Raw genomic sequence first — 26,026 nt, 5'->3', positions numbered from 1 at the left:
ACCCAAGTCATAAAAAAATACATATGTATGGCATACAAACCAATCTGACTGTAAGGTGCTGACTGTAATGCAGTGGCTGAAAACCTGAATAAGAGTGTCTGATCCAAAATGTTAATGTAAAAAGGTAAATCTACTGTATTATGGTGTGGTTCTGTTTTTCTTTGAGTTGTATTTATTTACCAAACACGCGTAAGTCCATCCCATGGTGATCTGATCCGGCCTGGTTGGACACGGTGCAGTAGTAGCGTCCAGCATCACTCAGCTGAACAGCCTTTACACGCAGAGAGCCTTCAGACAGTGTGGTGTACCTGGGACACAGGACACACACAATCAGTCATCTCCCCTGACAATCTACACATCTACAGTCATACAGAAGATGACATTCTGCTTTATGTGTAAAGACAGTATCCCAATAACCTCTATTAGCTAAGTCAGTGGAACAAATGTAAGAAGCCCTTACTTGTTGTCGTCAGGACTTATAGGGATGCCATCTTTCCTCCACAGGATAGTAGGTGAGGCCTCCCCCTCTACTTCACAGGGCAAGACTGCATCCTGACTGATATGGGCAGTGACCACAGAGCTGCTCTCTCTGATGACTGGTGGCACTGGGGGGAAAGAGACATGAAAATACACATTATAATTGATTGAGGTTTATACTGCAGATCTATTCCATATCACTGAACGCATGATCTCAATCTTCTTCCTAACTCATCATGTTATCAACTCACTGAGGATCTCCACAGTGAAGAAGAGGTTGGTGCTTCCAGCCATGTTGGTGACCACACAGCTGTACTGGCCACTGTCCTGAGGCCTGACGTCCTGGATCTCCAGGTATTGACCCCCGGCCAGCCTCTGGATACGACCCCCCAGCTGGGACCAGGGGAGAAAGAGGGAGACAGAAAAAGAGAGAGTCAATAACGTTTTGTACTATATTGTGTGATTCCTGCCACCCTGTTTCCATGACGTCCAGTCTGACCTGTAATTTCACGTTGTCCTTGTACCACTCAATGTCTGGTGGAGGGTCACTGTCAGCCTGGCACTCCAGAGTCAGGTGTCCTTTAGCTGGGACTGACAACATTCTGACATCATCAGAACCAAGAAGAGTTGGGGGAACTAGAGCAGGGAAACAAGCGTTGATGATTAGGATCAGGATTTGATTTATAAGTACCTTGCTATCTAATGGCAGGATTGACAATATACGGCTAGGAAACACATGTATCACCTTGAACACGGACCCAGTGGTTACTTCCATCCTCGCCTGCTGGGCTGCTAGCCAGACAGGTGTATAGACCTGCATCCTCCACCTAACAACAGAGATATCACTGGTATGATCTGGTGTTTACCATTATACAGCAGTGAGGTCTGAATGTCAACTAAATGCTGTGTCATTACGTTTGTGACTTACTTGCACTTTGGTAATCCTGAGGAAGTGTCCGTCCTCCTCTACTATCTCACTATCTCCCTGTAGAGGGCGCCCATCCTTGAGCCAGCTGAGGGTAGGAGAGGGGACGCCCTCTGCAGTACACTCCAGCTCCAGAGCAGTGTTCACGGCCACCATCAACTCCTCTGGAGAGCTGATGGAGATCTTTGGAGGCTCTGTACAAGAATAGAAAATTACACCATTGTTAAACAACATTCCTATTGCTTCAGCGGAGCTTCAACTTTTCATCTGTGCGTAGGTGCTGTTTGGGTGAATGGAGAATGTTTGTTCTGCCTGCTCACCCAACACAGTGAGGTTGAAGCTCTTGGTGCTGCTGCCAGCCTGGTTGCTGGCCACACAGCTGTAGAGGCCTCTGTCAGAGAGCCCCACGTCAGGCAGCTGCAGCCGCGTCTCCTGGCCGTCAAGCAGCAGGTTGCGATGCAGGGACAGAGGCTGGCCGTCCTTTAGCCATTTCAAGGAGGGAGGGGGGACACCCTGCGCCTCACAGGTCAGTGTCACCAGGGACCCCGCACCACTGTGACCGGCTTTACAGGCTCCACATGGTCCACACCTGGAGGAACTGAGACAGAGACAGGCAGGCAGACAGACAGACAGACATCCGATTACAGGTATAACACTTACAGCTCAGTGGTGTATTCATCAAAAGGAGGTGGGTAAGTTAGTACCTTGGACCTGTACATCAAAGTTAAGCTCAGCGAAGCCAGCACGACTGCGTGCCACACATGTATAGACCCCAGAGTCTGACAGCTGCACTGGAGAGATCCTACACACACAGAGGGCATACACATTCACTTTCACCTCACCTGAAACTCAGGCATACTTACTAAAAACAATATCCTGTTTATTCCTTCATTAAGGCAGTTTTGTGAGAGAGCAACCAAACTAGACATTTGCCATGTATAGAATCTTACCTGAGTACAGTGTCTGCGGAGAGGAGGCGGATACGTGGAGAGAGGAGCAGGGGGCGTCCATTCCTGAGCCAGCTGATCTGGGGTGGAGGGTTACCCGCTGCCTGGCACTCCAGGGTCACCACACTGTCCTGGGTGGTCTGCACCTCTCTGGGGGCACTGGTCTCACCCGAGATAGAGGGAGGCACTGTGCGGAATTGCATCATCATTATTACCAAGAATCCAGATTGTTTCTAGGAAGCTCAGTACTAATTTAGTTAGGAAATATTTTCTTTAACACGTAGATAAAAGACAACTGACCCAGTACAAGGAGGGTAAAGATCTTGCTCTCCTGGCCAGCAGGGCTGACAGCCAGACAGATGTAAGTCCCAGAGTCCTCAGGCCTCAGCCTTAGCAGGGTTAGAGTACTCCCATCAGGGGATATGCTGTAACACAGAAACCACATAAACCACATAGGTTAAGTGAAATGTGTTGTTTTACAGGGTTGGCCATAGTAGTACAGAGCACCTGAAACAAATTAGAATGATTAACCCTGCTCAAGGTCACATCGACAGATTTTTCACTTTGTCGCCTTGGGTATACGGTCTGCAACCTTTCGTTTACTGGCCCAATGCGCTAACCACTAGGATACCTACAGCCATATCAACATCTGTCAGGAAAGCAAATGATGTAGCATCATTTCAATAGCAGGTGATTTTTCTCTTTCATTGGCAAGCTAAGCAAGTAGCCTATACAAGGTTAATACAGTCATTGGCAAGTCAAATTCAAGGTCTTTCAATTCGTTTTCTGAGCACTTAAATGTAATTTTCAAGAACCAACATTTTATATTTCACTGTTGTAATAGCCTACCACTAAGCCACTAAGCATAATAAGCATAATGCATTACCACTAAGCATAATGCATTTTTACATTCTAAAATATGTCAGAATAATGTGGGCATTGCCTGACTAAATTGACATCATGCTCCCGACACAAACTCACTGAGTCTGTCCATGTGGTCACTAGTCAGTCTCGCCATTTGAGATGCTGAAGAGTTATTAAGGGGTTACTGTATCATGTTTAACTCTTAAGGATCCGTCCTTTTTCCCATTTTTGTCCAAAATGACATACCCAAATCTAACTGCCTGTAGCTCAGACCCTGAAGCAAGGCTATGCATATTCTTGGTACCATTTGAAAGGAAACACTTTGAAGTGTGTGGAAATGTGAAAGGAATGTAGGAGAATATAACATATTAGATCTGGTAAAAGATAATACAAAGAAAAAAAAAATGTTTTTGGTACCATTTGTATAATTCTGGCCACTAGATGGCAGCAGTGTATGTGCAACATTTCAGACTGATCCAATAAACCATTGTATTTCTGTCCAAAATTTTGTATCAAGACTGCCCAAATGTGCCTAATTTGTTTATTAATAATTTTTCATATTCAAAACTGTGCACTCTCCTCAAACAATAGCATGGTATTCTTTCACTCTAATAGCTACTGTAAATTGGACAGTGCAGTTAGATGAACAAGAATTTAAGCTTTCTGCCAATATCAGATATGTCTATGTCCTGGGAAATTTTCTTGTTACTTACAACCTCATGCTAATCGCATTAGCCTGCGTTAGCTTAACTGTTATTTATAATATATATATATATATATATATATATAATGTATAAATGGTTCCATATTAGCAGTTTCTATAGCTACATTATAGGTGGCCGTGGGTGTAAGGCAGCCCGCATTTTTTAAAACGTGTTAGGATCCCGTAAACTGTTGCTGAAGCAGCAGCTTCTCTTCCTGGTGTCAACAGACTCATGTCCCGGATAATTGATACTATGCATCTAAAACACTTTGTTGGAGCTTGCCCCACCAAGAGTTACATGATAAAATCACCACTAGTGATAAATAATTGACATAAGGAACAGACAGCTAAGGGATTTCATCTGCTTGTTTGTCTTTAATCAGTTATATAGCCTAGTTTAAAAATAGCCTTATTACAATATTTCCTTCACTGAGCGTTTTCAAAACTTCCCCGCGCCAGCAGGCAGCCCTGTATGTCGAACCCTGTTAAAAGAATAACACTGGTACACATACAGTTGAAGTCGGAAGTTTACATACACTTAGGTTGGAGTCATTAAAACTCGTTTTTCAACCACTCCACAAATTTCTTGTAAACATACTATAGTTTCGGCAAGTCAGTTAGGACATCTACTTTGTGCATTTTTCCAACAATTGTTTACAGGTAGATTATTTCACTTCTAATTCACTGCATCACAATCAGAAGGTCAGAAGTTTACATACATTAAGTTGAATGTGCCTTTAAACAGCTTGGAAAATTCCAGAAAATTATGTCATGGCTTTAGAAGATTCTGATAGGCTAATTGACATAATTTGAATAAATTGGAGGTGTACTTGTGGATGTATATCAAGCCCTACCTTCAAACTCAGTGCCTCTCTGCTTTACATTATGGGAAAATCAAAAGAAATCAGCCAAGACATCAGGAAAAAAATTGTAGACCTCCACAAGTCTGGTTCATCCTTGGGAGAAATTTCCAAATGCCTGAAGGTACCACATTCATCTGTACAAAAAATAGTCTGCACGTATAAACACCATGGGACCACACAGCCGTCATACCGCTCAGGAAGGAGACGCATTCTGTCTCCTAGAGATGAACGTACTTTGGTGTGAAATGTGCAAATCAATCCCAGAACAACAGCAAAGGACCTTGTGAAGATGCTGGAGGAAACAGGTACAAAAGTATCTATATCCACAGTAACACAAGTCCTATATCGACATAACCTGAAAGGCTGCTAAGCAAGGAAGAAGTCACTGCTCCAAAACCACCATAGAAAAGCCAGACTACGGTTTGCAACTGCACATCGTTATGTTTGGAGGAAAAAGGAGGACACTTGCAAGCCGATGAACACCATCCCAACCGTGAAGCACGGGGGTGGCAGCATCATGTTGGGGTGCTTTGCTGCAGGAGGGACTGGTGCACTTCACAAAATAGATGGTATCATGAGGACAGAACATTATGTGGATAATTTGAATCAACATCTCAAGACAACAGTCAGGAAGTTAAAGCTTGGTCGCAAATGGGTCTTCCAAATGGACAATGACCCCAAGCATACTTCCAAAGTTGTGGCAAATGGCTTAAGGACAACAAAGTCAAGGTATTGGAGTGGCCATCACAAAGCCCTGACCTCAATCCTGTGGACAATTTGTGGGCAGAACTGAAAAAGCATGTGCGAGCAAGGAGGCCTACAAACTTGACTCAGTTACACCAGCTCTGTCAGGAGTAATGGGACAAAATTCACCCAACTTATTGTGGGAAGCTTGTGGAAGGGTACCCGAAACATTTGACCCAAGTTAAGCAATGTAAAGGCAATGCTACCAAATACTAACTGAGTCTATGTAAACTTCTGACCCACTGGGAATGTGATGAAATAAATAAAAGCTGAAATAAATCATTCTCTCTACTATTATTCTGACATTTCACATTCTTAAAATAAACTGGTCATCCTAACTGACCTAAGACAGGAAATTTTTACTATGGTTAAATGTCAGGAATTGTGAAAAACGGAGTTGAAATGTAGTTGGCTAAGGTGTATGTAAACTTCTGACTTCAAATGTACTTAGGCTGGCAATTGTAAGTGAGAGGGACTCACTCTATCTCTTGGGTGTCTGAGCCCTCCAGGGTCACTCCATTCTTCAGCCAGCTGAGGCGGGGTGTGGGTGTCCCTTTCACTTTGCACTCCAGAGTCAGCTCATCGCCCACTGGGGCACTCAGGTCAGATGGATGGCCAGAGTCCAGGATTGTGGGCGACACTGAAACAAAATATAGGCTCTATGACTCACAACACTGACATGCAAAAGGTCTTTGATTCTCCTCACAACATGTTATTCTCTTGGGTGTAATCTAATTTACAATGTGTAGGGACAATGGAGGTAAAACATTAAAAAAGTTATCCTTTTTAGATAAAACTACAATAAATATATTCTCATGTCACCAAATAATTTATTAAACCACAATGTCTTGCAATATAGCTTTAACAGCACTCTGTAGGGTAGCACCATGGTGTCGCCAGAAAACAGCTAGCTTCCGCCCTCCTCTGGGTACATTGACTTCAATACAAAACCTAAGAGGATCATGGTTCTCACCCGCTTCCATAGACTTACACGCCTCTTCAACCTCAGGAGGCTGAAGAAATTCGGCTTGTCACCAAAAGCACTCACAAACTTCTACAGATGCACAATCGAGAGCATCCTGGCAGGCTGTATCACCGCCTGGTAAGGCAACTGCTCCGCCCTCAACCGTAAGGCTCTCCAGAGGGTAGTGAGGTCTGCACAACGCATCACCGGGGGCAAACTACCTGCCCTCCAGGACACCTACACCACCTGATGTTACAGGAAGGCCATAAAGATCATCAAGGACATCAACCACCCGAGCCACTGCCTGTTCACCCCGCTATCATCTAGAAGGCGAGGTCAGTACAGGTGCATCAAAGCTGGGACCGAGAGACTGAAAAACAGCTTCTATCTCAAGGCCATCAGACTGTTAAACAGCCACCACTAACATTGAGTGGCTGCTGCCAACACACTGACACTGACTCAACTCCAGCCACTTTAATAATGGGAATTGATGGGAAATGATGTAAATATATCACTAGCCACTTTAAACAATGCTACCTTATATAATGTTACTTACCCTACATTTTTCATCTCATATGCATACGTATATACTGTACTCTATATCATCGACTGCATCCTTATGTAATACATGTATCACTAGCCACTTTAACTATGCCACTTTGTTTACATACTCATCTCATATGTATATACTGTACTCGATACCATCTACTGTATCTTGCCTATGCTGCTCTGTACCATCACTCATTCATATATCCTTATGTACATATTCTTTATCCCCTTACACTGTGTATAAGACAGTAGTTTAGGAATTGTTAGTTAGATTACGTGTTGGTTATTACTGCATTGTCGGAACTAGAAGCACAAGCATTTCGCTACACTCGCATTAACATCTGCTAACCATGTGTATGTGACAAATAAAATTTGATTTGATTTGATTTGACAGTAATTATGACAACTTCCTGAGGACATCCTCCAACCTATCAGAGCAGTTGCAGCATGAACTGACATGTTGTCCACCCAATCAAGGATCAGAGAATTAATATTGTACTGAAAGCATAAGCTACAGCTAGCTAGCACTGCAGTACATAAAATGTGGTGAGTAGTTGACAACTATAGTTGAAAAGTTTTGAACAAATTAAGTTCTTTTAAAAAATGGAGGAGCGAGAGAGAGAGTGAAAGAGAGAGCTAGCTATATTTCCCCCCCAAAATTTCACTTTCACTTTAATTTACTTAGGTAGCTAGTGCAGCTGTCACGACTTGCGCCGAAGTCGGCTCCTCTCCCTGTTCGGGCGGTGTTAGGCGGTCGACGTCGCCTGGCTTTCTAGCCATCGCCGCTCCATTTTTCATGTATCCATTTGTTTTGTCTTGTTCCCTGCACACCTGGTTTTCATCCCCCAATCAATTCATATGTATTTATTCCTCTGTTCCCCATCATGTCTCGTGTAGGATTGTTTGTGTTTCATGTATTTTGATATTGTGGATATGGTTACATGCATTACTTTTTATCTATGTTCCGTGTTTTGGGCAAATTTTATGTTATTTTGTGCTGTCAGTGTGACCGGAATAAAAAGTGTGCCTGTTCAGTACACTCTAATCTCTTGCACCTGACTTCACCTCCAATACACACTCCTAACAGCAGCTAGCTAGGTTAGCCTACTCAAACACCCGGCTCAAATAGAGAGGCATGCTATGTTAGCTAGCTGGCTACTGTATGTCTATCCAACACTGGAACTCTTCCAAGTCAAGGTAAGCTTTGGTTAATTACTAATTTATTGCCACTGGGGCCCACCGGCGTAACTGTTAATTGCTTACTGACTGTACTACATGATTATAGTAAGTTTACTAACGCGTTAGTTCTATTAGCTATGCTGACTATGACGTTACTTTTGCTAATATGTTGACAACAATGTAGGCTGTGTGTAGCGGTTATGATATGAAGGTTTGGCTTGAAAAGGTTCAATTGCCCAGTCACAGACAACTGATGTGTTGTGCATTGATGTCATGAACTCTCGTTTGCAAATATTGGACTAATGATTACACCCTAGATCAGCTAGATGCAGGCAAGAGTGTGCAAGGCGATATTGAATGTGTTACTGTCTGTCAATGTGTCACTGTTTCCTCAAATCTTTCTTTCGACCTGTGTACACTTACGTTGTAAACTTTCATTCATAGGCTATGTTATAGCAAACTCATGATGGATATAGGGAAACTTTGAGTATCATGTAGTAGTCTAAATCTATCGACGTTACATTGAACTGGGTGAATGTAATATGAATGACAGTCATCTAATATGCTGTAATAGAAATAAAGCCATGCTTCTAAAAATAAAAAATCATCCTCCCTCATCCTCCCTCATCAGTCACCGACTGCCACTGTTGTGGGGGAATCTGTAGCCTACCTTGCACTGTGAGAGCAAAGTCCTTCTGAGTCTGTCCCTCCCTGTTCTTGGCCACACAGGTGTAGGTTCCAGCGTGAGAGAGGTTCAGAGGACCCAGCTCCAGCCTGTTGCCTCGTACCGACCACTGCCACTGCAGACTGCTCTCTGGGAAAGAAATAACCACACAGGTCAGGCTAAACCAGCAGCTGGAGGTCTCATTCATTCAAATGCATTAATACACGTGTCAAAATGTGATCTTGTCAAAACTGAATTTGTCGAAGTTCATTTATAAAACTTCAGCTTCTTACCAATAGGCATGCCATCCTTCAGCCATGTTATACTGGGTAATGGGACCCCTGTAGGCTCACACAGCAAGGTGACATGGGAGCCCAGGTTTTGGGTGAGGGACTCATGAAGAGGCCCATCCAGGACAGGGGGTACTAAGGAGGAACAGAATAGAAACAATGAGATTCATTATACTGTGACATCTGATATGTCAGTATTACCATATGTAAGAAACAGATCTAATGGAGGTTACATGGGAGGCAAGTCTCACCATGAACAGTCAAATGGAAGGTCCTGTCCACTTGTCCAGCCACATTGGACACCTTGCAGATGTACATTCCACCATCAGCCACCTATGGACCATGAACCATAGTCAGCATGAAACAGAACAGTGTTTCACTTTGATGCTTAAAACAGGGTTAATCTCATGCCCTTAGTTATCAGTGCTAACTCTTCTAAAGCAGTTAGCACCAACTGAAGGTGATGACAGTGGGTTTACCTGCACTCCTATGATCTCCAGCTGATGCTGCTCCACTTTCAGTCCAGTCCTAGCTGCCAGCTGCAGCCCGTTCCTGTACCATGTGACTTCAGGTGTCGGAATGCCCCGAGCTTCACAACGCAGAGTGACAGATGACCCCACCTGAGGGGTCAGGACCTCTGACTCAGAGTCAAGGCGGGGCTTTAGCGTGGGCAGGACTGTAAACCCATAGGAATAAAATAGACAATGTTTAAGTGCTAAGTAAGATATTGTAGCAAGTGAAGTGTGACACTGATGAGGGCAGCACAGTTTCTCACCATAGACACTGAGCAGGATGCTCTTCTGGTCCTGGCCTGCTGAGTTGGTGGCAGTGCACACGTACTGTCCGGCATCCTCTAGTCTGGCCCGGGGCAGCTGCAGCATCTGACCTCCTACAGTACAGACAACAATATGTAGTTCAGAAGGCATAGTTTATGTTCAGTGAATTCATCAGAATGACAGTACAGTAAACTAGATGGCAGGTATCAGAGGATGTCAGCAGAGAACAGCAGAAAGACAGTGTACAGTAGACAAATCACAGATAAAAGTAGACAGTAGACAAATCACAGATAAAATTGAATTGCTATGCGTTTATTGTGTATGGTTGGCCGATTGAGTACACAATGAGTTATGGAGTGTGTTATGGGCTCTGGGCAGTGTGTTGAGGAGCCAGCTCTGACCTGGCAGGATATGGATGCCCGTGCTGAACTGGAGGACCTGTCCATCTCTGGTCCATGTGATCTCTGGAGGCGGGTACGCCTGGACGTCACACAGCATGGACACCATGTGACCCTTTATCACACTCACCTCCTCCTCCCTGCCAGCTACCATCCTTGGAGGAACTGGAGAGGAACAGGAATACATCAGCTCACACTCAGCTAACACGTAAACACATTCACCGGATATCTCTGTCCTTCCTGTGTGAATTGTAGAAATCAGCTTGATGTGGCATTTGAAGAGATGTTTGTACTTGTGTGCTCCATCTCACCTTGCACAGTCAGACTGAATAGTTTTTCCACTGCTCCAACCTTGTTCTCAGCCACACAAAGGTAGCTGGCCATGTCTGACACCTGCACACTGAGGATCTGAAAGACAGAATAATTAATAACATAATATTATAGACCTGCCCCCTGAGACAGATGAAATAAGAGAGGGCTGTATATTGAATTAAATCAAATTAGTGACACCAGTGCAGGACGGGGGCCATTCTATTCCAAGGGAAGTCCTTATACTGTACTAAGCAGTGCAGTGCTTTGGTATATGGGATTCTGACCTGTAGTTGTCTCCCATCCTCACTGATGCTGTGGTGTTGTCCGGAGGGCAGCGGTGTGCCGTCCCTCAGCCAGGAGATGGCTGGTTCTGGGTGACCCGTCACGTCACAGTGGAGAGCCACGGTACTGTTCACCACTGCTCCTATCTCCTCCATGAACTCACCCAACTGGCCCGTTATCACTGGGGGGACTGGAAAAACAGTACGCCAAAAGAGAAAAACATTCAGAAATGGCGCATCTGTTTTGCAGGTTTAGGTATTAAGGCTTTTGACTGTACGAGGACCATGATTGAATAATAAGTTCACAGAATAACAGGGAGTAGTAACAAAGCGTGCCTACCCAGAACCTCCAGGTCAAAGTGCATGCGGTCCTCCCCTGCCTCGTTCACCGCCTGACATGTATATTTCCCAGCATCCTCCTGCTGGACCCGTGGAATCTGGAGTACCTGCCCACCTAAAGGACAACAACATAACAGAGCATCTTATTGGATCACAGTGGAGCTGATGCTGCAGTAGTGCCATACTGGTTGTTGTACCAGTTTGATATCGTAGAACTAGACCTAGAGGGCATGGTCCCCCTCTCACCTGGCAGCAGTACCACTCCGTCAGCGGTGGAGAGCTTGCGTCCCTCTCTGTACCAGCTGAGATGGGGCGGAGGGATGGCGTTACTCTCACAGGACAGGCTGATGGGATGCCCCAGGACCACCTCCCTTCTCTCTGTCATCTCATCATCTCTAACCCCTCCCTCCTCCTCCTCCTCCTCCTCTCCTCCCAGACCCCAGGCTGCCGCACCGTTACTCCCCCGATGGAAGATGGGAGGAACTGGAGAGAGAGAGAGAACAAATGTTCAGTTAGTTTCACAAGAGTGCAGTGAGATTAGGTTGCATAGTGTGAATTATCTAATTTTGCCAACGGCAGACTATTTAAATTCCATACGTGGACACTCACCCTGAATAGTGACGTGGAAGTCTCTCTTGTCCTCTCCTGCAGTGTTGGTGACCATGCATGAGTATTGTCCCTCATGGGAGAGCATGGCATTGTCTATGTGAAGAAGGTGACCACTCTCACGGATACCAGTGTGGGAGTTCCTAGTCAACAACTAGAAACAGCAAAAATAAATACAAAAATGTTTAAAATGAGCAGAAATAGACATCTATGGCGTTAAGTGAACTTGTGTGAAATGCAGTAGCTAGACAGAAACACAAACCAACCTGTCCATCTTTGAACCACTGGGTCTTGGGTTCAGGGAAGCCTTTAGCCAGACAGGACAGGGTTAATGAGCCGTTGATCCGGACTTTCTCATCTCGGCTACCGAAACTCAGAGTTGTAGAGTCCCCTTCAATCTGGGGTGGTACTGATCAAATCAAACAGGCAGTCAAATACCTCTCCGGTATTTACGTACATTGAATTGTAATGATGTTAGACTACTGTTCATTACATACACCAAAATCAACCCTCTCCTTGTCTGGTTCCCTTACCCAGCACACTGAGTGAGTAGTGTTTAAGAGTGGTGCCTGCTGGGTTTGAGGCTCGGCAGGTGTAGAGACCGGCACTGTCTCCCTGTGCTGCCCCCAACCTCAGTGCCTGCCCACCCCGGGTGTAGGTGAGCTGGGCACTGGACACGATGGGCTGGTTGTCCTTCAGCCAGGTGATACTGGGCATGGGGGAACCTTCTACATCACAGGGCAGAACCGTGGGGAAACCCAACACCACAGACACCTCTGAGGTCTCACTGGGGCCCATGATGGTGGGGGGAGCTGGAAAAACAGGAGGAGAGAGGAGGAGCGTGAGAAGAGAGAAAGGTGACTTTCTCAAGGTATACTGTAGTATAGAAGGTGAATCTGCTTCAGCGATAAACATTGCAATTATTTCTGAGATGCAGAAGAAAGTTTGTGTTGTTGGTATGAGGTCATTGAGAAGGAAACATGAGAGAGGGAAAAGTACCTTGCACAGTGAGTCTGAACTGGCGCATCTGTGTCCCAGCGCTGTTACTGGCCAGACACTGGTACAAGCCCTGGTCCCTCAGTCTGACTGCCTTCACCTTCATCACCTGGCCCTGCTCATGGAACTCCACATGGGGGTCCCCGTCCTTGGACAGCACCCTGGAGTAGGAGGGAGAGGGTTCAATACTCCAAAGCCTGACAGTGTATTGACTAGGCTAATCCACACACAAAAAGTGATATCTGACACATGATGTATGTACAAATGTAGGATATTAATTTGAGCGACTTTGCTACAGCAGGAAAATAATCCTGCAGCAACAGGAAATGTGAATTATTATGTGGATTATTATTCATGGACATTTTTGTTGGGTCTGATACATTTTTTATTTGGGCAAATCAAGTCTGAAATTTCAAAGTGGAAATTTCAAACTTAAGAATCCTTTTTAAAAGTAAAATACACTACAAGTTTGTATTTCCTGTCGTGCAGGAAAATTCTCAGCAACACAAGAGTAATCAAATTACGATCCTACATTTGTATATGAGTGTGAATAAACAATTTAATGTGATGGGTAGTAGCTATATGCACAAGTGTCAATGTCAAGAAAGACTCACTCTCCATCCCGGCTCCATTCAACTTTGGGGGCTGGGCGCCCACTGACCCAACACTGGAAATCTACCTCCTGTCCTGACACCACTGACAGATCCTGGACCCTGGACATCCCCGAGATCACTGGTGGGGCTGACTCACACACACGCACACACACACACACACACATACACATACACATACACACACACTCACACACACACACACGCACGCACGCACGCACGCACACACACACACACACACACACACACACACACACACACACACACAGAGAGAGAGAAGTTAGGCCATGGTAGGATGCAATTCAAACTTAGACCTGGAATTGCTAAAATATACTTAAGAATAAAAAGTAAAAGTATAAATAATTTCAAATTAGTGACACCAGCGCAGGATGGGGGCCATTTTCTTGTATTTTAAATTTACGGCTAGCCAGAGGCACACTCCAACCCCCAGACATAATTTCCAAATGAAGCATGTGTTTTTAGTGAGTCCGCCAGGCAATGTCGAATTTAGACATAGGCGACACGGGCAACTGCCTCGGGCTGCATCTTGCAGGGGGCGGCATGGTGACATTTGTACGATCGGTTTGCTATCGCTCAATTGCACGTCACGTCAATGATATCATGTCACCGTGTGGGACTGTGGGTCAATTAACCTTGTCGGAGTGGGTGCCCTGATTCTAGTTTGTGAGCTAGGCAGGCTACTGCCTGGGAAGGTCTCCCACTCAGAAGTACAAGACGGGGAGGAAGGTGGGGTTAGCTTAACCTCAGGTCTCCCCACTGAAAGCCCGAGGTAGGGGGAGTGGGGGAATCTATCAAGTAGCACACCTCTAACTTTGTACAGTACTAATGCAATTAGTAAAATTAGTCACACTCCGAAATGCAACAAAATAAACGACAATTCATTCATAATACTGTGAATATATAATTTCACAGACATATTGTTGCAGTATTTTTAGGTTTGAGCGAAATCGTTAAGAATAATATAAAACCAGTCTGCACACCAAGGTGAATTGGTTTAGACTTGACTCTTGGTTGACAGTGTTGGGGGATGGGTAATGTATTGATGCTCGAGTGCCAAATCAGCACAAATTTGTCTTTTTTTTCTATTTGTCTTTGTTACTTCTTCATTTATTTCTAAATGACTGAATAAAAATTACTGTTAGTGCAGGATCGTTTCTGTCTTTGTTGGTGGGGGGGAGGGGGAGTTTCGCCTAGGGACCCATACAAGCTAGAACCGCCACTGCCGCCAGGTCAGAGACAGTAGGGATGACCAGGGATGTTCTCTTGATAAGTGTGTGAATTTTACATTTTACAATTTTCCTGTCCTGCTAAGCATTCAAAATGTAACGAGTACTTTTGGGTATCAGGGAAAATGTATGGAGTAAAAAATACATTATTTTCTTTAGGAATGAGTGAAGTAAAAGTTGTCAAAATATACATAGTAAAGTCAAGTACAGATATCCCCCAAAAAATGACTTAAGTATTACTTTAAAATATTATTTTAAACAACTGACTTTGCTTAAACTTTAAATGTAAAATCAATGGGAGAGGTAGGACACCGACTTGATTTGAAGCACTATGAAGGCTCACCTTGTACAACAATGTTGTAGTCCCTTCGGGCCTGCCCAGCTGTGTTACTAACTATGCAGCTGAACTGGCCACCGTGCTCTGTCTGGACCCGGTAGATTCGCAGAAGTCTCTTCCCATTCTGTAGATACACTCCAGGGGAGTCCACCACCTATACACAGCCAGACATACATTGTAAGTGCTTGTTACTGTAAGATCAATATTGGACTGTGATAAACTAAATGACCACTTGGTGTCACTGTGTTGCTAGATACAAATAACATGGTTGTCATTGAAGTCAGTAGAAGTATGGTCACCTTTACAACCTATACGTTTAAAAAAAAGTGTTTTTAAGAAGTGTATTTGAATGCCTGGTAGGTGACTCACATTCTGCCCGTCTTTAGTCCAGGTGATTGTGGGGGAGGGGATACCAATGACATCACAGCCCAGAGTGAGTGGCTGCTTCAGGGTGACTGTCAGGTTCAGGGGCTGTCCATCATCCTGGATCTCAGGGGGAACTAGAGGAGTACGAGAGACAGACATCATCTAGAAGTCCCTTTGTTAAGACATTTTATTGTTATCTGAACTCACATCAGTTTTGAATAAAGATGGAATTGATAAGATCTCACCATGCACTTTCAAGCGGGTCTTCCGCTCCACAGAGCCTGCATCATTGCTGGCTACACATGTGAAGTCCCCACTGTGACTGGCAGATGCTGAACCAATCACAAGAGAGCCGTCCTGTGCCACAGAGAGCTCTGATTGGTCAGGGTGTATCTCCAGACCGTTCTTGAACCAGCGTACCTTGGGAGGGGGTGAGCCTGCAGGTGTAAAGATAGCAGAGAGGGTGGTGAGAAGATTCTTTATCGATTATAGCTGACAGAAACAAAAGTTACTTCTGTCTGCGCCGCCACCTAGAGGAAGGGCTGAATGGGAAAGTGTCCCAGACTGGAAAAAGCAGGCCCTACATTTACAGTGGGACAAAAAGTATTTAGTCAGCCACCAATTGTGCAAGTTCTCCCACTTAAAAAGATGAGAGAAGCCTGTAATTTTCATCTTAGGTACACTTCAACTATGACAGACAAAATAGGAAGAAAAAAAATCCAGAAAATCACATTGTAGGATTTTTAATGAATTTATTTGCAAATTATGGTGGAAAATAAGTATTTGGTCACCTACAAACAAGCAATATTTCTGGCTCTCACAGACCTGTAACTTGTTCTTTAAGAGGCTCCTCTGTCCTCCACTCGTTCCCTGAATTAATGGCACCTGTTTGAACTTGTTATCAGTATAAAAGACACCTGTCCACAACCTCAAACAGTCACACTCCAAACTCCACTATGGCCAAGACCAAAGAGCTGTCAAAGGTGTCTAGGGAGTTTTTCCTAGCCACCGTGCTTCTACACCTGCATTGCTTGCTGTTTGGGGTTTTAGGCTGGGTTTCTGTACAGCACTTTGAGATATCAGCTGATGTACGAAGGGCTATATAAATAAATTTGATTTGATTTGTCAAAGGACACCAGAAACAAAATTGTAGACCTGCACCAGGCTGGGAAGACTGAATCTGCAATAGGTAAGCAGCTTGGTTTGAAGAAATCAACTGAGGAAGCAATTATTAGGAAATGGAAGACATACAAGACCACTGATAATCTTCCTCGATCTGGGGCTCCACGCAAGATCTCACCCCATGGGGTCAAAATGATCACAAGATCGGTGAGCAAAAATCCCAGAACCACACGGGGGGACCTAGTGAATGACCTGCAGAGAGCTGGGACCAAAGTAACAAAGCCTACCATCAGTAACACACTACGCCACCAGGGACTCAAGCCAGTAGATGTCCAGGCCCGTCTGAAGTTTGCTAGAGAGCATTTGGATGATCCAGAAGAAGATTGGGAAAATGTCATATGGTCAGATGAAACCAAAATATAACTTTTTGGTAAAAACTCAACTCGTCGTGTTTGGAGGACAAAGAATGCTGAGTTGCATCCAAAGAACACCATACCTACTGTGAAGCATGGGGGTGGAAACATCATGCTTTGGGGCTGTTTTTCTGCAAAGGGACCAGGACGACTGATCCGTGTAAAGGAAAGAATGAATGGGGCCATGTATCGTGAGATTTTGAGTGAAAACCTCCTTCCATCAGCAAGGGCATTGAAGATGAAATGTGGCTGGGTCTTTCAGCATGACAATGATCCCAAACACACCGCCTGGGCAACGAAGGAGTGGCTTCGTAAGAAGCATTTCAAGGTCCTGGAGTGGCCTAGCCAGTCTCCAGATCCCAACCCCATAGAAAATCTTTGGAGGGAGTTGAAAGTCCGTGTTGCCCAGCAACAGCCCCAAAACATTACTGCTCTAGAGGAGATGTGCATGGAGGAATGGGCCAAAATACCAGCAACCTTGTGAAGACTTACAGAAAACGTTTGACCTCTGTCATTACCAACAAAGGGTATATAACAAAGTATTGAGATAAACTTTTGTTATTGACCAAATGCTTATTTTCCACCATAATTTGCAAATAAATTCATTAAAAATCCTACAATATGATTTTCTGGATTTTATTTTCTAATTTTGTCTGGCATAGTTGAAGTGTACCTATGATGAAAATTACAGGCCTCTCTCATCTTTTTAAGTGGGAGAACTTGCACAATTGGTGGCTGATTAAATACTTTTTTGCCCCACTGTATCTGTTGGACAGCAGGACAGATAGAGACTGAGAGCCGTATCAGTGGGCTGGGATATTTCAAGGTTAGAAAGTAGCACATGAACGCCAAACACAATATGTTTGTCGATGCCTGATTTAAAGTGTTAGTTTTCGTGATTTACTACCAGAATCGTAGCTTGAGGACCCTGGACAGTAAGAATAGTGGTTGGGCCAGAAGTTGTAAGCCTTGATGTGATGTATAGGCACCTGAAACAGATGTGTTTGGAGCTTTACAATGGGGAAAAGGGCCGGGAGCAGTGACAGGAGTCTGGGATGGAGATAGAGGTGGAGCACGGGACGGAGCAGGGTTAGGAGGGCGCACCTGTACCCGATATAACCCAGTCTGAGGTCTCTCTTACATAAATAGGACTGGCCATACATAGCTGTGCGGACATCCAGTCCAGCTTTTTGCATTAAGAGCAAAGAAGCTAGTAAATCCCTGTCCCATCTCTATTTACAGAACATATCCAAACACAAGAGAGAGAGAAGGCTGTACGGGAAACTAAACACATATTTCATCCCCCGTCCAAAAATACTGTGGGGACAGAGAGGAACCACAGAGAGGAACCAAAGGTAATGTTATCACCCGGTCCCACGCGGAGCACATGTTTACACTTTACAGCACTGACTCAAATGTATAATCTCATTGCTGGCAGGAAATACAGATGTTCTGTTTAGATTAAAATAATTAAAACCTGTTTCTTGTATTTATCTGCTTGAGTTCACTACGCTTCCTTCCATTATCTCTTTCATTTTCTTTTTTAAACAAGTACTTCCATTATTATGGGGCATTATGTGTTCCTGTTGGTAAAACATAATAATTTCCTGATGGCAGAATCTCCTTTCATCTTGCCATCCAACATTCACACAGACAGACACATTTCTTCGATACAATGGGGGATTAAAAAGCTATTGTCTCCTAGTTTCCATAGCCAGACACCTAGAGCTGCCTGCCCGGAGCTGTGGCTGCCTGCGAGCGTCGCTGTGAGGGCCCTGTAACAATACCAGTAACAGTGTGGGCTCTACAAGGAGGGCCAGTGGACCCAGCCTCCTCAGCAGAGGAGCACCACAAACATCTCTGTCCATTATCTGGCAGCAGCAGCCTGTAATTAGGATTCCTCTCCCAGCAGGTCCCCTCGCAGAGCGAAGAGGAAAGCAGATGTGGCCCGCTGAGGGAAAAGGCAGAATGATGTTCCAGCTGTTGATGTGTCCGCATTAGCCTACTCCTCACCTTCTCAAACATGCCCCGTTACCATGGCACGGCTCCATACAAACAACACCTATTTAAGTGCCCTGTCAACAAGAAGCTCAATGGGCCCACGCATGAGAAATAATGCACACACACACACACCCTTTCTCAGCCATGCTGAGTGCTACCTCCCCCTTTGCCAAGATGCTAAAATAGAGAAAGAAACAGTATACAAATTAACGAAAGCACACCATTAGGATAGCAGGGGTATTGAAACAGACACTTGTTTCCACAGACTAATGAAAGCCTCTGGAGATAGCAGAGCAATGCTTTGAAGGTACAGTAGCTAGATAAGTCCACACCTTTGTCCTACATTTCATATGGAGCCAAAACGGTTTCATCCAAACATACCTGGAAAAAGAATCACTAGATCTGTTCACTTTGGTCAGGCTGTGTAAATTGTGTGCTTTATCTGACACCAGACTTGCACTGTATGTTTCCTTCTAGCGTGTATCTGTTTCCCGTAAAATGAACATACTGTACATCATAAATCTTATCCTACCTTCAGCAGGGCAGGGAATGGTGACCTTGCTGTTAGACACTTTCTCCATGATGGCATCTCCAGCCTCTGCGAAGGACGGGGCCTCTGTGGAACCGATAAAGGACAGAGCATTATGACAATACAGGGAATAAGCTACACTGTATGACCAAAAGTATGTGGACACCTGCTCGTCAAACATCTCATTCCAAAATCATGGGCATTAATTTGGCGTTGGTCCTGCCTTTGCTGCTATAACAGCCTCAACTCTTCTGGGGAGGCTTTCCACTAGATGTTAGAACATTGCTGCAGGGACTTGCTTTCATTCAGCCACAAGAGCATTCGTGAGGTTGGGCACTGATGTTGGGCGATTAGCACTGGCTCGCAGTCAGCGTTCCAATTCATCCCAAAGGTGTTCAATGGGGTTGAGGTCAGGGCTCTGTGCAGGCCAGTCAAGTTCTTCCACACCAATCTCAACAGACCATTTCTGTTTGGACCTTTGTGCACAAGCACATTCACTGGAACTAAGGGGCCCGAACCATGAGAAACAGCCCCAGACCATTATTCCTCCTCCACCAGATTTGACAGTTGTCACTATGCATTTGGACAGGTAGCGTTCTCCTGGTATCCTCCAAACACAGATTCGTTTGTCGGACTGCCAGATACTAAAGTATGATTCATCACTCCAGAAAACACATTTCCACTGCTCCAGAATCCAATAGCGGAGAGCTTTACACCACTCCAGCCAACGCTTGGCATTGCACATGGTGATCTTAGGCTTGTGTGCAGCTGCTCGTCCATGAAAACCCAGAAGAACAGTTATTGTGCTGACGTTGCTTCCAGAGGCAGTTTGGAGATCGCGCTTTAGCACTCGGCGGCACTACCACTTCGCAGATGAGCCATTGTTGCTCCTAGCCATTTCCACTTCACAATAACAGCTCAAGCAGGGCAGAAATGTGAAAAACTGACTTATTGGAAAGGAAAGTCACTGAGTTCTTCAGTAAGGCCATTCCAATGCCAATGTTTGTCTATGGAGATTGCATGGCTGTGTGCTAGATTTTATACACCTGTCAGCAACGGGTGTGACTGACATAGCCGAATCCACTAATTTGAAGGGGTGTCCACATACCTTTGTATGTATAATGTAAAGGGATTATTCAGCATCATGAGTTATATAAATCCAAAAGGGCTACTCTAATCGTAAGTGTAAAAGTTAGGTTGAGAATTTTACAAGATATGGTCTTCATTTTTGTTTGAAGGTTCTGGTAGAGGAGCATTAGGGTAAGACAGTGTGAGGGTTAATCCTAGGGGTAGGGTGAAGATGTTCCTCTGGCCTGTGACAATGTGAGTCATGTCTCCTATACCCCATACTCACTCGTTAACCTGCAGCTCTGGCTTCCTCTAATCCTTCCCTCAGCTAAAGCTGACCTCTAAGGTCAAAGTGCACCTCAATCAACCCCCTAACATGAACAGCCTGATCCATGCACTGGTCAAATAGAATGGGGTTTATAGGGCTGCTTGCACTCTGACTATGGTGCTGTGTTTCCAGAACACTGGAAACAGAGCACAGGACTACTGTCCTTGTCTATTTTGTCTTTGAACTGGGACAGATTTTTCTCTCATGTAGTGCTGAGTGATTAGTGCTTTTTGAGGTGGATTTGGTTTTGGCCCCATTATTTAAAAAAATATCACGGTTTCACATTTAGATGTTTATTTTTTTACATAAAGCAGTATGCATTACGTGGGTTGAATGCCGTAACAACACAGAACAAAACCATGAATAAAAGTCCCATGTTAATAGTGACCGCTTACCACTTAGGCCTATTAACCACCAAATGTTCACATTACATGACTTTACTTTATTTCAATGATGTATATTACATTTGTTTTATTTGATGACTTTATTATTTAATTCAAAGTAATCATCTCTCTATAGAGCTGCTGCCTAGGCTGTCTGACAAAATCACCATTTTAGTAGTTCTTCAAAGAAAATAAGTCATACCAATTATCCATCACTTAGATCATGTATTTCCAGGTAGAAATACCTCGCAAGCAACTGCTCTCTATCTCTCTCGGTCGTGCATTCTACTGTCTCCTTTATGTAGCAGCCGTAAAAGAAACAGAGGTGACAAGAAAGGTGCACAATGGATTATGGTCACTTTAGTCATGTTGACATCATGTTTACATAATGTTTCATGTTTACATCCTGCTTTACTCATCTCATATGTATTATACTGTATTCTATTCTGCTGTATTTTAGTCAATGTCACTCCGACATTGCTCGTCCTAATATTTATTTATTTCTTAATTCCATTATTTTACTTTTATATGTGTGTATTGTTGTGAATTGTTAGATACTACTGCACTGTTGGAGTTAGGAACACAAGCATTTCGCTACACTCGCAATAACATCTGCTAAATATGTTTAGGTGACCAATAACATTTGATTTGATTGTAGTTAATTACCACATTTTCTGCGCTAAATTATCTAGAATATTGGCCTGTTGGAAACTACAACTCCCTACTACATCGCACAGTTCGGGCTTTATTTGATTTATCTCTAGAGAAACTGCAACGTGTGCACTGACCTCACAGAAGGGGAAAAACAAAACAAATGGAATTCAAATAGTTGAACCGGAGTCAGTCAATTAGTTGTTTAAATGTTGGCTAATCGCTCAGCACCACTCTCATGTAAACCTGGAGGTATCTGCTCTACCTATAATATTACCGTTCTTGCTGTGTGAACTTATTTTAATATGTAATGGTTTGGCTCAGTTCGAAACAAAAGGATACATGGGTGTACAGTATTAGGAAAGAGAAAAGCTGCATCACATTGATCAATCAGATCCCTCAAGTTAGAGACCCACCGAGCACCTCCAGTTTGACCTCCATGGTGTCCTGTCCAGCAGTGTTCTTGGCCACACAGCTGTAGATGCCCTGGTCAGTGAGGCTGGCCCTGTGGATCTTGAGGGCTGCAGTGTCCTTGGCCAAGACAGGACTTCCGTCGTGGAACCAGCTGATCTCAGGGCTGGGCTCCCCCTGAACCACACATGGCAGAACCACTGTCTGGCCTATCAGAGCCTTCAGCAGGGACGGAGCTGCCTGGATCTTGGGTTTAGCTGGGAAACAAACAAACAAGGTTTGTTTCTCATGATATCTATCTGCCTGTTTAGCATTTTGGGTCTTAGATGCACGACAACATCTTGAACAGTGAGGTTAAACAGGCTCTACAAAGTGACTATCCATAAGGAGGTACCTTGTATGTGTAAATTGTAGTTGATAGACACGTTGCCTGCTGGGTTTTTTGCTGAGCAAGTGTAAAGTTTACTATCAACCAGTCGGACATCAGTGATCTTCAGAGAGCCGGAAGGCAGCACGGTGAACCTGGACATGGAAAGAGGTCAGAGGTCAAGCTGGGATAACACTGTCAGGAGTCATACTGAATATGTGTAACCCTGTAGGTGTTTCTGTGAATATATGTGTGTACGTGTGTATACATGTGACCGTGCATGCCTGTGTAGTTCTGGCTGTTGTAATACCATTCATATTGCACAATAGTAACTAAACTTCTCAACTGAACTGAAATCCCCAGTAGAATGTCATAACTATTTGCTTTAGTACCTACCCAGCTGCAGAAATGCACAAATGTAAACAGTGCTCTGAGATTTATTTGGCATAAGTGTATCTGCTAAGCAACTCAAATGTAGTTTGCTGAAGTGAAAACGATCTAGAACCACAAAGACTCCTCTTCAACACTGCACATGTTGCCGTACCACTCTGCTCCCCTACTGCTTCAAACCCAACCTGTAGCATACATCATCGAAACAGAATGACTGGCTCAGCAATCAGTGTCTAAGTCACCTTAGCAGAGAGCAGGGAGCCGAGCACACATTGGAGACATGGACCCAACACACAGTCCCAACCATCTCCCCACATCACTCCCCACGGTGGTTTACACTCATCTGTGTACACAGGCTGACTGGGACAAATTGAGCTAGAGGGGTCTGAGTGCAGCTCCATAGCCTCCCTAACTGACACAGTGTGGGCTAGTGCTCCTTTCCTCTCCAGCTGTGCTAGCTCTCTCTGTATACAGCACTAGTGCTCCTCTCCTCTCCAGCTGTGCTAGCTCTCTCTGTAAACAGCACTAGTGCTCCTCTCCTCTCTAGCTGTGCTAGCTCTCTCTGTATACAGCACTAGTGCTCCTCTCCTCTCCAGCTGTGCTAGCTCTCTCTGTATACAGCACTAGTGCTCCTCTCCTCTCCAGCTGTGCTAGCTCTCTCTGTATACAGCACTAGTGCTCCTCTCCTCTCCAGCTGTGCTAACTCTCCCTGTATACAGCACTAGTGCTCCTCTCCTCTCCAGCTGTGCTAACTCTCCCTATATACAGCACTAGTGCTCCTCTCCTCTCCAGCTGTGCTAACTCTCTCTGTATACAGCACTAGTGCTCCTCTCCTCTCCAGCTGTGCTAGCTCTCTCTGTATACAGCACTAGTGCTCCTCTCCTCTCCAGCTGTGCTAACTCTCTCTGTATACAGCACTAGTGCTCCTCTCCTCTCCAGCTGTGCTAGCTCTCTCTGTATACAGCACTAGTGCTCCTCTCCTCTCCAGCTGTGCTAACTCTCTCTGTATACAGCACTAGTGCTCCTCTCCTCTCCAGCTGTGCTAACTCTCTCTGTATACAGCACTAGTGCTCCTCTCCTCTCCAGCTGTGCTAGCTCTCTCTGTATACAGCACTAGTGCTCCTCTCCAGCTGTGCTAACTCTCTCTGTATACAGCACTAGTGCTCCTCTCCTCTCCAGCTGTGCTAGCTCTCCCTGTATACAGCACTAGTGCTCCTCTCCTCTCCAGCTGTGCTAACTCTCTCTGTATACAGCACTAGTGCTCCTCTCCTCTCCAGCTGTGCTAGCTCTCCCTGTATACAGCACTAGTGCTCCTCTCCTCTCCAGCTGTGCTAGCTCTCTCTGTATACAGCACTGGGGCTTGTGGTGGAGGAGGTGGAAGAGAACAGGGCTACGGCAGCAGACACTCAGAACACCCACTGACTGAGTTATTCCAACAATCAGCTCCCCCTGCTCACACCGGCTGGGCCAGGGGATGGGGGGTAAATAGACTCCCGGATGGAGAGAATGCATCTGTCCTCTCCTGTGGCTGAGGGCTAAGAGGGTTGTTGGTGGATGTGTGTTATTCTCATCAGACAGCCAGGGCTGGTAGAGAGTCAACATGCTCTTTTATGGCAAGAGATCCACAGGGGAGCCAAACGTCAAACAGGCTTTACTTCTGTCTCTTCTTCCATCAGTGTTCCTCCCTTCTTCCTGTCAGCACACCCCTCCTCTCCTCCCTCTCTCCTTCCTGGCCCCACATGAATCATCCTCATTCTACCACAACCATAGCTTTCAACACTGTTGCTCAGTTCCTCCAGGGACAGGTCATGGCCAGTAAGTCTCTAATTTGTGCCCTACAGACAGACACCACCAGACAGTGAAGTCTGTACCGAGCGACCACAGACCCAGGCATGAGAGAGTCATGTGTGGAACCAGATGTTATTCCTCAGAGAAGTTGTTATTCCTCAACCGTTAATAGCTGCTTTGGATAGCAGCCGGCTTCAATCAACATCCCTTGTAAAAGGAGTTGGTTAGTTAAGTCAGGCGTAAGGTAATCGCCTTGGTATGGTGAGAAACTTGCCCTTTATTGTCTATTTACCATTTTCACTGCTACACTCTTATGTGACCAGTACTGGGAGATGGGACTTCCTCTTACCAGGCAGTGACTGGGGGGATGGGCTGGCCGTTCCTGCTCCATGTGACCAGGGGAGAGGGACTGCCCTGGACCTCACAGGGGAGGATGACCTCAGAGCCCACCTCGGCAGCCATCTTAACTGTGTTCTCCTGACTGCTCACACCTACGATCTTAGGCTTGGCTGGGGGAAAAGTAAACATTATATATTTTACACAGTACCGGTACCTCTATCAATGAAACACTTTGAAGAGAGGCCATTGACATTGCAGGCACTGGACAGCCTTTGCAGTAAGTACATTTGCAGCGCTTACTGTTGACACTAAGCTGGATCTCACGGCTGGCGTAGCCCACTGCACTGGTGGCTGTGCAGATGTATATGCCTGCATCCTCTGCAGTGGGGTTGAGAATGTGGAGGTAACCATCATTGTCTGACTGGGCAGAGGACATGTCCATGGGCAGGGGCTCCCTTCCCTGGGGGCAGAGCAGGCAGAATGAGGCCCGGGCCCAGATGCACACTCTACTGCACTGGGACACATATCTAGGCCAAAGGTTCAAAACGCAACTTCACTTCTGATGCCTGCTATAATTACAGAGCCGAGCCCCCTTCCCAAATTAAACTAAATAGATGCTCTCTCTCTCTCTCTCTCTCTCTCTCTCTCTCTCTCTCTCACTCACACACACACACACACTTCCCTTTTGAACACAATATGGCTTTTTCAGACTCACTTTCATCTGACAAGAATATACATTTAGTTCACTCTAGTGCACTAATCTGCGAATGTATGGAACAAGGCTATGAAAAAACTTTT

The 26,026-nt window shown here is 45.0% G+C and overlaps 1 protein-coding gene across 1 annotated transcript in view; it reads right to left on the bottom strand.

Moving 5' to 3' along the window:
- hmcn2 (hemicentin 2) overlaps nt 1–26,026 on the bottom strand; it is a 63,628-nt gene that overhangs the window by 20,006 nt on the left and 17,596 nt on the right. The window contains 35 exon segments of the mRNA XM_064967104.1: nt 181–308; nt 461–605; nt 729–870; nt 977–1,113; nt 1,223–1,304; nt 1,406–1,596; nt 1,723–1,950; nt 1,953–2,000; nt 2,107–2,204; nt 2,353–2,536; nt 2,650–2,774; nt 6,004–6,163; nt 8,886–9,029; nt 9,173–9,304; nt 9,421–9,502; nt 9,649–9,845; nt 9,945–10,058; nt 10,347–10,508; nt 10,655–10,751; nt 10,940–11,127; nt 11,277–11,390; nt 11,522–11,758; nt 11,885–12,035; nt 12,148–12,290; nt 12,415–12,693; nt 12,881–13,038; nt 13,492–13,618; nt 15,079–15,226; nt 15,442–15,572; nt 15,684–15,875; nt 19,507–19,590; nt 22,350–22,601; nt 22,739–22,866; nt 25,239–25,398; nt 25,529–25,688. Of these exon segments, the coding sequence (XP_064823176.1) occupies nt 181–308; nt 461–605; nt 729–870; nt 977–1,113; nt 1,223–1,304; nt 1,406–1,596; nt 1,723–1,950; nt 1,953–2,000; nt 2,107–2,204; nt 2,353–2,536; nt 2,650–2,774; nt 6,004–6,163; nt 8,886–9,029; nt 9,173–9,304; nt 9,421–9,502; nt 9,649–9,845; nt 9,945–10,058; nt 10,347–10,508; nt 10,655–10,751; nt 10,940–11,127; nt 11,277–11,390; nt 11,522–11,758; nt 11,885–12,035; nt 12,148–12,290; nt 12,415–12,693; nt 12,881–13,038; nt 13,492–13,618; nt 15,079–15,226; nt 15,442–15,572; nt 15,684–15,875; nt 19,507–19,590; nt 22,350–22,601; nt 22,739–22,866; nt 25,239–25,398; nt 25,529–25,688 (5,248 nt within the window).

The sequence above is a fragment of the Oncorhynchus masou genome, chromosome 1 (genome assembly GCF_036934945.1).
Source record: "Oncorhynchus masou masou isolate Uvic2021 chromosome 1, UVic_Omas_1.1, whole genome shotgun sequence".
In the NCBI taxonomy this organism is placed as follows: Eukaryota; Metazoa; Chordata; class Actinopteri; order Salmoniformes; family Salmonidae; genus Oncorhynchus; species Oncorhynchus masou.
This window is presented reverse-complemented; position numbering and strand designations above follow the sequence as displayed.